Source organism: Echiichthys vipera (assembly GCF_963691815.1).
Source record: "Echiichthys vipera genome assembly, chromosome: 17".
In the NCBI taxonomy this organism is placed as follows: Eukaryota; Metazoa; Chordata; class Actinopteri; order Perciformes; family Trachinidae; genus Echiichthys; species Echiichthys vipera.
The window spans coordinates 12156241-12168396 of NC_139842.1; the positions used below are offsets into that span (position 1 = coordinate 12156241).

Genomic DNA, 12156 nt, shown 5'->3' on the forward strand with positions numbered 1-12156 from the left:
GGGAAGAGACAGTACAAGAATTACGTAGGCAAAACATTTGTAAGGATTTGTAGGAAAAATAGAAAGGTATGTGGTGAATGCTGTGTTCAACAGCTGCCTACCTGTAATGTACTGTATGTTCAAAAATAACTAAGCAAATTAATCTAAAGAGTTACACAGCTGCTCAAAATGCAATGAAAAAGAACTTTTTGTAAGCTACCAAAATATACGAGACTGATTTCAGATCAGACTCTTACATAAGCGGTAGAGAGATCAGGTTAGAGAACAGTGGGATAAGTACACTCACGCACGCACACACACACACACACACACACACACACACACACACACACACACACACACACACACACACACACACACACACACACACACACACACACACACACACACAGAAAGAGAGTGAAAGAGTTTGTTTCTGCAACACACGTGGTTTCAATTATAGCATTCCTGCCTCCGCAGAGAAGGAGGGGGTCTCACTTCCTGTGTGCATTACTCCAATGGTCAAGCATGAACAGATGTTTTAACGTATTCATTCATTTGTTTATTCATAGGTGTCTCTTTTGGACAAATGTTTAATTCTCTGTCCTCTGTCCTAAACAAAGTGACATTCTCCAGACATAACACAAACAGGTCTCCCGATTGCTTGTAGTGTTGAGATTAAGACAGTAACTTTGCTACTTATTTGTTTTGTTAAAGTAGAAGAAGCAAATGATTTACCTCCTCTTTCATATTTAATCAGACTGGTTTGAATGATAACTTCAACTCTGAACATTTATAGCATGCAACTGCAAAACAACACTTAGAATGTACATGATCAGTTTAACATTGGTATACTCAGAGAATACTAGATGAAAACCTTAGGTTTGCTTTGCCATCTTTCAAAAACATAATGGTTATAGGGGATGAGCAGAAAGTGAGAGCCTCTCATGAGTTATTTTCTATAAATTCACATCAACAGGATTACCCAATCCAGTGAACCCCCTCAAACCGGTACTATCCAGTCTGGTGCCGGATGACAAGATTGAGAGAAACTGGAGACCTACAGGGAGATCCTGAAGTTACACCTGAATAAACCAAATGCCCTAAGATGAAGGGTTTGTGTGAATATATCATATTTGGGTACTTGCATCTAGACAGTGTTTGTTTTCTCTGCACTCTGGCATGAAGTTCAGGTTGTGAAGATTTCCATGTGTTCAAAAGGAAACTAAATTCCTGGAGATCTGCGCCACTTAATAGAGTGGAAAAAAACAAAGGAAAACGGGGGAAAAGGGAGTGTTTAGTGTAGGGAAATCTGGATGAAGCCACTCCAGTTTGGGGCCCAGGAAGCTTTTTTTCTCACATCCGTTCTTTTAGGTTTTACATATTAGGTGGATTGATTCAAAGTAGTGATCACACAGAGAAAGCCCTCATTTGAATGTTTTCTGTGCTACAAGTGGAAAATAGGTCATATGCATAATGTCGGCAATAGCTCTTGAAATATGGTTCACAAATACGGTGTTATTGTATGTTTCTGTCAGCGCTGGACCCGGTCAAGCAGAGCATCCTCACTGAAGAAGTAAGTTCCATTAAAAGCAATTAGATCCCTGAGTCTGCCTCTCTGACACAAACATACTCAGTAAGCTCTGCTCCACATAAATGTCATGCTTATGTGTGTATGAGTCATGAAAGAAACCTCTCGGTGTGTCCCAGATCTCCCTGGTGATGAAGTTGCAGCTTTAAAAATCAACAAAATATAAATTTGGTTCAGTTGGTTTAGAGTTTGTTCTCTTTCACGTCCACACCACAAAACAGAGGCCACAAAGTTATCACATAGATCACAGAGTCTGCGGCTTCAAACCAACATGTGGGGGGTGTTCGTCTGTCTCTCGTGCCACTGAGGATGCATACGTACCCCCAGGGAGATGCGCGTCTGGCAGATTAGGCCGACCATCATGGGAAACGTCTGTGGTACTCCTGACCGACTTCATGTGACCTGATTGAGCAGTCATACCACTTCATGTGCTCCAGTCACCACGGCAATGCCTGGAGGGTGATCACCTCCTCCCTTTAAAACCGCCCAGCCCATAATTATACACACACAGATACATGAGCGACCCTAGTTTTGCTATCTTCACCTCAAAATCACTCCCTTTATAATATAATCAAGTTCCCCGGAGGTATCTGAAGCCTGCTTTTTTTTTCTGTAAATACACGATAAAAGGGAAAAGTGAGTAGCACTCACTAACACTATTAGTGCGTGCTGATATTTTGCTGATATATATCCAGCTCTGTATCCTGGCAATGTGATCAGTGAGTAGAGGTAGCTTGATTAAAGAGTACATATTGTGCTGATTTGTTTCTCCACTATATCTACTTTAACCCTTTTCTTTTCAACCACCGGAGAATTGAAAAAAACAAAAAAATCAAAATCCCTCCTAAATACCACATTCAGACACTAAGACTTTGAGGAGCACCATAGAAAAAATCTAAAACTTTTTACACATTCTGAGACTTTTTTGGCCATTGAATGGTGAATAATTCTGCTTGGAAACTGTTCAGAAACCCCCCGATTGTCAATATAGATAGAAAATCCATCCGACCTGAACTTCAACCTGAGTTTCTGTGGTAGTAAAGTTTCACGAGGCTGTGATTGTCCTAGAAGTCACAACAGATCTTTTCATACAGTGAGGTCAAGTTTTCAAAAAATGCTCTCGTTACAATGAAATGGCTATTATAGGGACTAACATTATCACAAGTGATGAATCAATCTCTCTGAATTCAAAAGAATCAACAGCTTTTCAGTCAGACCCAATTTATGCAATCCCAAGACTGTTATGACGCCCCAGTATGTAGACATATTAAAATAATTCATTTTAGTATAGGCAAAGTTAGCACATTTTTACTGCATGAGAAAACCTTTTAACCCAAACTACATGGGATTAGCATAAATTTGATTGAGCGTTGTGATACTTTCCAAGTACTAATATAGCACATTGACTGTTCAAAATTTTAATAAAAAACGACATGGAAATGTCACTTTTTAAAATATGGGGCTTTTGAGTCATTTTAGCTCCCTTTTGTGAATGATATTATGCTGATTCAGAGGTGAATTTGGGAGTTCCCCATCTGTCTTCCTCTTTGTGTTTATCCCCCAAATCATGAACTAGACTGTGGTAAACCGGGTATGTGACAGGGTTTCACACCTCCTTCCTGTTGTGGAAGGTGAAAGGGTTAATCTTTGGGTAATGCCGTTTGTGACAGGAGGTCAGAGGAAGCAGACTGCAGCAGGATTTCCTCCTGCCTTCACTTTGGTTTTATATCCAGCTCTGCATCTCAACCACCATCTGATCGAAGGGCAAAGTTGAGTTGATTTTCTCCACCCAAGGACACATATGAGTAGAGTCTTTATTTGAACTCTGTCTGCGGGGCACAAAGGCAGCAGTGTATACCACAGAACTTGTGCATGCGAAGTTGTGTTTGTGTGTGTGTGTGTGTGTGTGTGTGTGTGTACAATCCCCCTAGACCTGCTGTGGTTACATAACAAGCGGTAAAGGTTATTCCTCCCAAGACTTTGACTATTAAGCTTTACAAAGGGTTTAATACATCCCTTAGTCTCCATTATGACATGAAAAAAACACACACAAAATGAACCCCAGCTGAGTTACATTTCAGCAATTATCACTAGAGAGATTATGTGACCAGGATACAGTTTAACAGCATAGTGGAGTGCAATATGCTTGATCCCCTCTTGTCGGCTATATCAATTAAATTGTTAACTGAAATTCAGCAGACAGTCTGGGTGGCTATGGCTGAGGAGGTAGGGCGAGTTGTTCACTGATGGCAGGGTCAACGGTTCAGTCCCTGGCTCCTCCTGTCCTCATGTTGTGTCCTTGGGCAAGATACTGAACCCCAGATTGCACCCCTTGTTTGGCCAGTACAGCGCATATTAGCCTGCTGCAATCACTGAATTGATGAATGAGAAATATAATTGCAGTCTATTTACCATTATTACACAGAAAACGTTACCCTTTTATTCTATTTAATGTAATGATGCTGCTAGAAAGATAATGATGCAGACTCAAAGTGACTATTTGCAGTTTTAATGGTACAAAGCTTGTAAAATCTTTAATTTAAGTCAAATACAGCATTCATTCGACTGATTTTTGAAGCTATTCACAATATAAAACCGCACTGAATGCAAAAAAAGAAAGAAAGAATAAATTATTAAAACAGAAATGTCACACGTACACCTCCTAACAGTTGCATAGTGTATTTGAATGCTCTTTTGCGTGTATGACCTATTTCAAACTCACAATATGACTTTAGCAAAAACACAAATCTCTCTTCTCCACACCCCCCCCCCTCTCTCTCTCTCTCTCTCGCTTCCTCCTCTTCTCCCCCCCCCCCACTCACTCTCACTCCTTTGATTCAGTTCAGGTCAGCTAGGAGCTCATCTCTGCACCTGATCTCATCCTTTTGAACGCTTTGCATACGCCTCTCGTCCCTCAGTCGACAGCATTTGAATAGAAGGTGTAACTCAGGTCTATTAAAATAAACCACATAGAGGATGTTACACACAGTAATGCTCTCTGGTGCCAGAACCTCAAACTGAGGTGAGAGGGATCCGCAATTTAAAAGACTAAAAGCATCACGAATAAAATCATGTGGATTAATGTTTGTTTACATGTAGCATTCATAATCCATTCTCTGTGCATTGCCACGGTGTATTAACCTGTGTTATTTATAAATGTCCACGAGTGGCAGTTAATCACAATAGAAATGCTGTTTGTTAAGCAAATAAACAACTATGATTTAATATGTGGTGTGGAGAATTTAGTTGTGATTTGTTTGTATTAACAGGGACAATAGAAAAACGAAATGTTATTTGTGACGAAATAAATGAAATTGTGGATTTGTTAAGCAAAGAAGGGAAATAACTGCTTATTTGCCATAAAGTGTAGTTCAGGATCTCCAAACTAAAAAGTTTCTCTACTGGTATTTTGGTCCCAGAAACTATAGGATATACTTTGTTTTACAAGCAGTATGTTGTTTTAAAGGAATATTTTGACATTTTCAGAAATACAAGTATTCACTTTCTTGCAGAGAAGATTGATACCAGTCTTGTGTTTGTAGCTACAGAACAGAGCGGCTGGTTATCTTAACTTAGTTTTTTCCAATTGGAATTGGCAGTGACGAAACATGTGACACAGATATAAGAAATGACTGTGAATTAAACCTTCTGGCTTCTAATCTATAGTCTTTGGACAGATCCAGTATAGCTGTTTCCTGTCTTTATGCTAAGCTAAGCTAAGCTAAGCTAACTGGCTGATTGCTACAGTTCTATATTTTTCCATACATATATATGTATGGTGAATCTTCTCATCATGTGAAAAAGTGCATTTCCAAAAATGTGAAACTATTCCTTTAGGGCCGAGAAGGAAGAGCATAAAATAAATGCTTGGACTCACAAAGCTCAATAAAAAACAATAGTCCACCACTGAAATAGTTGACTTATAGTCAAGTTCATTTAAAATCTAACTAAACAGATTTTTACTACTGATATTAGGACGGAGGCTTTGGAAAGAGGACTCAATGACCAGAATCAGTTTATAATATATGTTTTTTAAAAGAGACAACTCTACACATGGCGTATAAAAAAACATTAAACTGATATGAACTCATCTGCACCCTACAAGACTGGTTTGTGATAAAACCCACAAGTTTTAAATACTGAAAAACTACTTTAAAAGCTCACCAACTTCCCACACAAGTTCCCACACAAATGAATTGTCCAAAGCTTATGAATAATGTGTATGGAATTAAATACACTGCTGCATTACAGCTTTAATTGAATCCCTGCCATTTCCATTTGCGGCATTATCACTCTTTCACACTCACTCAAATAAAACACATGTGAGCTGCCGCAGATGCCAAAGGCTAAAAACTCTCTAATCTTTATTGCACAACCCCCTTTTTTTCTGAGGATACAAATGGTGGTTGGCAAACGGAGTAAAGATTACCCGACTTATCCTTCATCTATAGATCTCTCTTTTTTGCCAGTCCTCTATGATAACCCTATTAAAATATTTTCCTCAGGCAAATCCCAGAGAAATAAATCCTCTTTTTTTTCCAGAAAAAAAATGGGTGGGATTGGTGGGGGCGGGAAGGTTTGTCTGTCAAATGGAGAAATACAGTTGCCTTGACAACCCTGATGGTTTTACTCTGCAGCCTGGCTTCAGTGTGACTGGTTAGGATAAGTTTGCTGGGGACATTTTACACCGAGCGAGGGTGTCAGCAGTTTGGAAATCTACTTAAAAGAAGTGCACATTCAAGGGAAATGCCAAATTTGGTCTGCTGACTAAGATGTAGTCGTTACAAATGGTCACACTAATAGAAATGGATCACAGTAGGATTTTTTTAATTCATGTAGATCAGAGAAAGAAGATGCAAATACACCAATAGAGCAAGCTAAGTCTACTTTTCCATTTCAGAAGTAGTTATTGATGACATATTTTGTGTGTGAGAGTAAAACTGATAATATAAACCATGACAGTGAGCAGCAGTAGAAATCCTGCTTTCACCAGTGTGCACACACTTAGATATAGTTCTTGTTAGATTACAGCTTCGCTACCTGTATCGACCAGCATCCTCTTCAAATAGGTTGACAGCTCGTGATGTCTGCTCTTAACAGGGAGGTGGCTCCAGCACTGTAATAGGATGCTTCCCTCGTGTGGATTAAACTGGTACTGCAACTGTTCACAGCAGGATATTTTAAAATCAATTTCACAGCTATACTGTATACTTAGGGATTAAAGCAAGAAATGAAGTGTGACCCTGAAAAGTTGTCCAGTTAAGTAAAGTGTGTGTGTGTGTGTGTGTGTGTGTGTGTGCATGTGTGTGTCTGTTGCAACCTGAGCATTAATTTGAAGCTTGGAAGTTAGATCTTTGTTGAAATTAACTCAGTGTCTTAACACAAAAGGATATCTTATTTCATGTTATAAGATAACATTTGTTTTGTGTGGTACAATTTGAAGCAAAAATCTGGAAACTATTTGGCAAGTCTTTAAAATATTGGGAATCATCTAAGGCATGTAAAATATGGGAAATATGAAGAACTGAATTCATTCATTCATCTTCCACCGCTTGTCCCTGTTTGGGTCGCGGGGGGCTGGAGCCGATCCCAGCTGACATCGGCGTGAGGCGGGGTACACCCTGGACAGGACGCCAGTCTATCGCAGGGCACATAGAGACAAACAGAGACAGACAACCATTCACACCTAAGGGCAATTCTTAGAGTCATCAAATAAAATGATTATATGTTCTGTTTTTCTGGGTATGTAGTATGGAAATGATAGACATTTGCCCCCTTTGTTCTATTTAAATTATATATTGTATATGTAAGAGGAGATAAACGTAAACGAGAAAATGAAGGAAGTGGAAGGCTACTTCAAACCAGTGTTAAAAATGTTTGAGATAAACTGGCTGTTCTTTTAAAAAGCAGTTAAGCAAACCTAGAAAAAGAATGAATGATTGATTAAAATGATAGAAAAGGAGCAGGATTGTGATTTCATTAATTTATTACTTCCCAAATTGAATCATCAATACCCTTAATTCTGTGACTTCAACACCCCCCCCCCCCCCCGCGCACATTTTTCACAGAAATAAAAACAAATGCAATGAAACATATGTTTTTGCAGGTAACATTTTCTCCAACAACACCACCTTTTCAGTGCCACTGAGATGCAGAAAGAACAACAATGAGTGTGACGACGCGTGTGTGCGAACACAAAGAAGACATGCAGTGAATCCCTTTGAGACTTAATAACAGACTGTACATTTCCAGTTGTGGCAGCTGTACTGTTCTTGTGTACCGCTTATACAGCTAACCTCAAATAAAGTGTCCGAGCCACAGAGGACAAAAACATGCTTGTTTGTGTCATGCGGTGTAGATATTTACGTTTTGAATTGAAGTGAGATGTTGACACTGAGCACTTAATGAACATACACGTCAGACGATGAAGAGTAGCAACAAAGTACCACAGTAACAATCATGTTTTAAAATCCTCAAAGTCCCTCAATATCCAGAGAGAAAGGCAGTGTCAAAAATCCACCCGACACACTCCCCGTGGACAGGACGAGCAGCTCCTGGATCTCAGTTGGCGAGTAAAAAGAGTCAATGTGAGACATTGTTTCCCCTTTTGCCCTCGCACATCACCGCTCGCCCCAGCTCATTTTTTTGCAGACTTCTCTGGTGTCACTTCCCCCTGTGAAGGCACTGGGCTTGTGAGGCGATGGCTGACCGCAACAACCAGCTGCATCACTTGGTTGCATCGTCACACAGAATTAAGTGTCCTCTTCCTCCACATCGCGGTGCAGTGTCAGGCAGTTTCTTTTAGAGGGCTGAAACATCGACGTCACCCACAATTTATTGATCCAAGTCCAAATACAGGCATTGAAGATTCAGTGGATTTCAATGTGGACCTGTAAAGAGATGAGGAGACAGTGTCAGGCGGCGTACACAACGACAGTTATCTGTCATATTTACAGGTCATTGAGATTCAACTTTGAATCAGCAGTGTTAGATCAGATGACAGTTTTTGAGGTCTTAGGTTCAACTGTCACTTACATTTAAACAATACAAGCAAATTCAATTTTGATTGACGTTGAAGCACCTCAGATATCCTATTAGCTGTGGTCTTGGCCAGTATGTATGTAAGCACTCGCAGCAATTAAAATACCATTTGAAGAGTAAAAAATGGTTGTCAGCTGATGTGTAAAATGTCATAATAATAATAATAATAATAATAATAATAATTCATAGAGAACCTTTCATGCAAAAAAAGCAGCTCAAAGTGGTTTACATTAAATGCATAAGAAATGAAAGAACAACCTTTAAAAGCATTAAACATGAAATATGCGCAAATTAAAAGGTGGCACACAAGAAGAACAAGGCTTACAGGATTGGAAAATAAAACAATAGACAAAAGAGAAGAACAAACCATCAAAGAGCTAAAAATAAAGGAACTGACGTGACGAGAAACAAATTAACCAATTAATCGTCTTTAATTCAAACTGAAGCCACCAAAATGATCATACGGTTGAATCAACACCTCATCTCTCTCACATTATAACCGTCATGAAGGTAGTTTTCAGACAAATATTAAGATGAATAACGCCAGAACAACAAATATTGACGTGACTTCAGACAGTTAACGTTAGCTGGTCCATTTAAGGAGGGATGAGTGTTTGTATAATAATAATAATAATAATTTCGTAATAATAACGGTTACCTGTAATCTGACATTAAACATCATCGAAGCGACCAAGTAGATATAGGGAAATCTGATTCGCAGTCGCCAGGCAAGATTAAAAAATATCAATAAAGTCCTCGTCAAGCCTTTGGAAAACACTCCGTAAGTCCGACCAGCGGAGCCCGAGAACCGGAGCACCAAACAGGACAGCCCGTCCATAGATACCGGCGGTGGAGGAACAGCCTGCCCGGGCGGTTTCTACGGTTACCGTGTCCGTCAGTTAGTGGTGACTGGTGACTGACAGTTCATATTTCTATCGTTCACTGACTCCATTTTTCTTGAGCCTAGTTGTGTTAGCAGAGCTGCTCCACCCCTGCAGCTTCTCTACCGACTCCTATCCTGTTATGGTCAACGGGAGGACTCATTACGGTGTGACACTCCCGGAAGTTTATGGTGTATAAATGGACTTTCCCCCCTGACTCCAGACTCTCAGGCAGATTTAATATTATTATTATTATTATTATTATTATTATTAGTAGTAGTAGTAGAAGTAGTCGTATTATTATTATTATTATTATTATTATTATTATTATTATTATTATTATTATTATTAGCTGCAATTTCCCAGCTTGGGAACAATCATGTATCTCTATTCTATTCTATTATTATTATTATTATTATTATTATATTATTGTTGTTGTTGTTGGTATTATTGTTATTATTATTCCCGCAATTGTTCATGCCCCAATTTCGCCCCTTTTCCAACTGGAAAAGTTGTTTAACTTTGCATGTCCCTCCAGCTGGATCCGAAATTCTACATTTTTGGGTGGTCACACATGGTCGACGCAAAATGGCTAAATAGCGCCCCCCTACAAACTTCAAAATCTCCACAGGGAAGTCTGGTCACTTTGTCCCACACACATGAAAATTGGTGCACATTTGTATCATACCCAAGCCCCGACCAAAGCAACTTCCTGGTTGATCCAATACAGAAGTGCCAGAAACTGCAGTTCTCCGAGTGTCCACTAGGAGTGGTTTGCACAATAGAGCAGTTTCTCATTGACCCCCATGTTAAACAGGCCAATTTTCACAGCATTGTCTCCATGACAACACTTAGGGTGAATATTGTTGTAACAGGCTAGTTTTTATTTTATTGGAGGTTAAAGTTTATGAATAATTAGGGGCGTGGCCTCTTAAGTGACAGTTAGCCTGTGGCTGTCACTTTGCCTCGGAGGCTAGTTGACAGGATTAGCATGCTAACTTCGAGCCTCGTTATTTTACAACGCTGCAGTGCCGTGTTCCCCGTTGTTTGAACAGATCTTAGTTTTTAAAAAAGACAACGTAATTGTCAATTTACCTTTCTTATGGATGAAAAAAGTTGTCACATATTTGGCCGTTGTGTCTGTTTTGTTTCAACGAAAGGGTGTTACTGCAGTGTCCACTAGAAGTAGTTTTCACAATAGAGCAGTTTCTCGTGTTAAACAGGCTGTTTTTTTTTGTTTGTTATAAATCTCAGTGACCCATGTGGCATATATTCACGCAATCACCTGCGATTATTTATATTTTAGATTCTAGATTTATAACTTGTAAACTGTGCCTCATAAATAATTGTATTGTCCTACTTTGTTCTGTGTAACTTTATATTTAGTGTATTCTATGTGTATATTTCTGCATCTTTCTGTACTTGCACAAACAGAAACAAGTCAAATACCTAGTATGTAATCTGACCACAAAATTGGCAATAAAGATGGTTCTGAGTACTAAGTTTCAATAGCCTCCAAGTATGTATCTAATCTCATCAAGGAGAAGACAAATCTTTGCATTTGAAAACCATTGAATGTCTGGCATTATTGCGTCATAAATGACAAGACAAAGAAAATTGTGAGACAAGCGTTACATAATGTATTAGACTTTTAATGTACTTATTTAAGCATTAATTCCGCTTGTGCTGGCCCGGCTTTCTTAATGCCAGAGGTCTGAGATTATTTTATCAAAAAGAATTTGACTTGATTGTTTGTAGGGGAAGTGCACAGCCTGGAAGGCAAAGTACAGGGCAGAAGTCTATAAACTCACTTTGTTGCGCAGACGTCATTTCCTCAATCCGTGTCACACTCTAAATAGTCCGTCGTTATTTTATTCCTTTAAGTCGCCAACTTAAAGTTTCCTTTAAAAACTCCAGTCACATTTGTCAGAATTCATTCTCTGACTTTCTAATACAAATCGACGCGTTTCCAGCTGCTTGTTTTGAGGACGTTTTTCCGATCGTTAAAGTTTCTGTGGGCGTATTATCCCAGCTCGAAAGGCTAATGAAAGAAGGCAGGGACACACACAAAAAGGTCTGAGCTTTGGGGTCTGACACATGCGCAGTGATATCTGGTCTGCAATCGCAAAGAGGTCTATGGTTTACGTCAGTGGTGGAAAAGTAAGTATTTTGAGGCACAATCTCCATGGGGGTAGGTGGTGTCTTGCCGCGCTCTGCCGCTAAAAGTAAATTTGTCATTTAAAAGCGACCAAACTCAGAATCAGAATCAGAAATACTTTAATAATCCCATGGGGAAATTGTTGTAAACTGCCATAACTTTCTCTATAAAATCTAACTCATCATGTGAGACCTGCAGAACATGAAAGGATGTGATTTAATTAAATGTTAATTCATACTAAATGTGTTTTTTTATGGAAAAGAAATACTTTCATATCGGTACCCCTCAAAAAATATAGCTTTTTATAAAGATGCTACATATTAATTTCAATCCCTTTGTTTAGTTTCGCCCATAGACTGTAACTGGTGCACTATCATAGAACAATTTAAAGTATTATGTTTAAGATTTGTGACCTTTTAAAAAAAAAAATGGTGTCATTTTCAGATCAAACCATTTTTTTAATGTGGCGTCCCAGCCTCCTGCTAGTAGCCTTGGTGGGCGTTCTA

At 39.1% G+C, this 12156-nt stretch overlaps 1 protein-coding gene across 1 annotated transcript; it reads right to left on the reverse strand.

Annotated features, from left to right (window-relative positions):
• Positions 1-7629: 7629 nt before the first annotated feature.
• smim10l3 (small integral membrane protein 10 like 3) lies at positions 7630-9619 on the reverse strand. Its single transcript, XM_083931571.1, has 2 exons — positions 9270-9619; positions 7630-8460 (listed from the first exon to the last, which is right to left on the reverse strand). The coding sequence occupies exons 1-2, from the start codon at positions 9447-9449 to the stop codon at positions 8440-8442; spliced, it is 201 nt and encodes a 66-aa protein (XP_083787697.1). The 5' UTR covers positions 9450-9619; the 3' UTR covers positions 7630-8439.
• Between the last annotated feature and the right edge of the window lie 2537 nt (positions 9620-12156).

What these genes read in the sequence shown, in the direction of transcription:
- smim10l3 (XM_083931571.1), bottom strand. Translation starts at nt 9,449, where the DNA reads ATGGACGGGCTGTCCTGTTTGGTGCTCCGGTTCTCGGGCTCCGCTGGT. An exon ending in TGTTTAATGTCAGATTACAG is followed by an intron (nt 8,461 to 9,269) that starts GTAACCGTTATT and finishes ATCTCTTTACAG; the next exon opens with GTCCACATTGAAATCCACTG.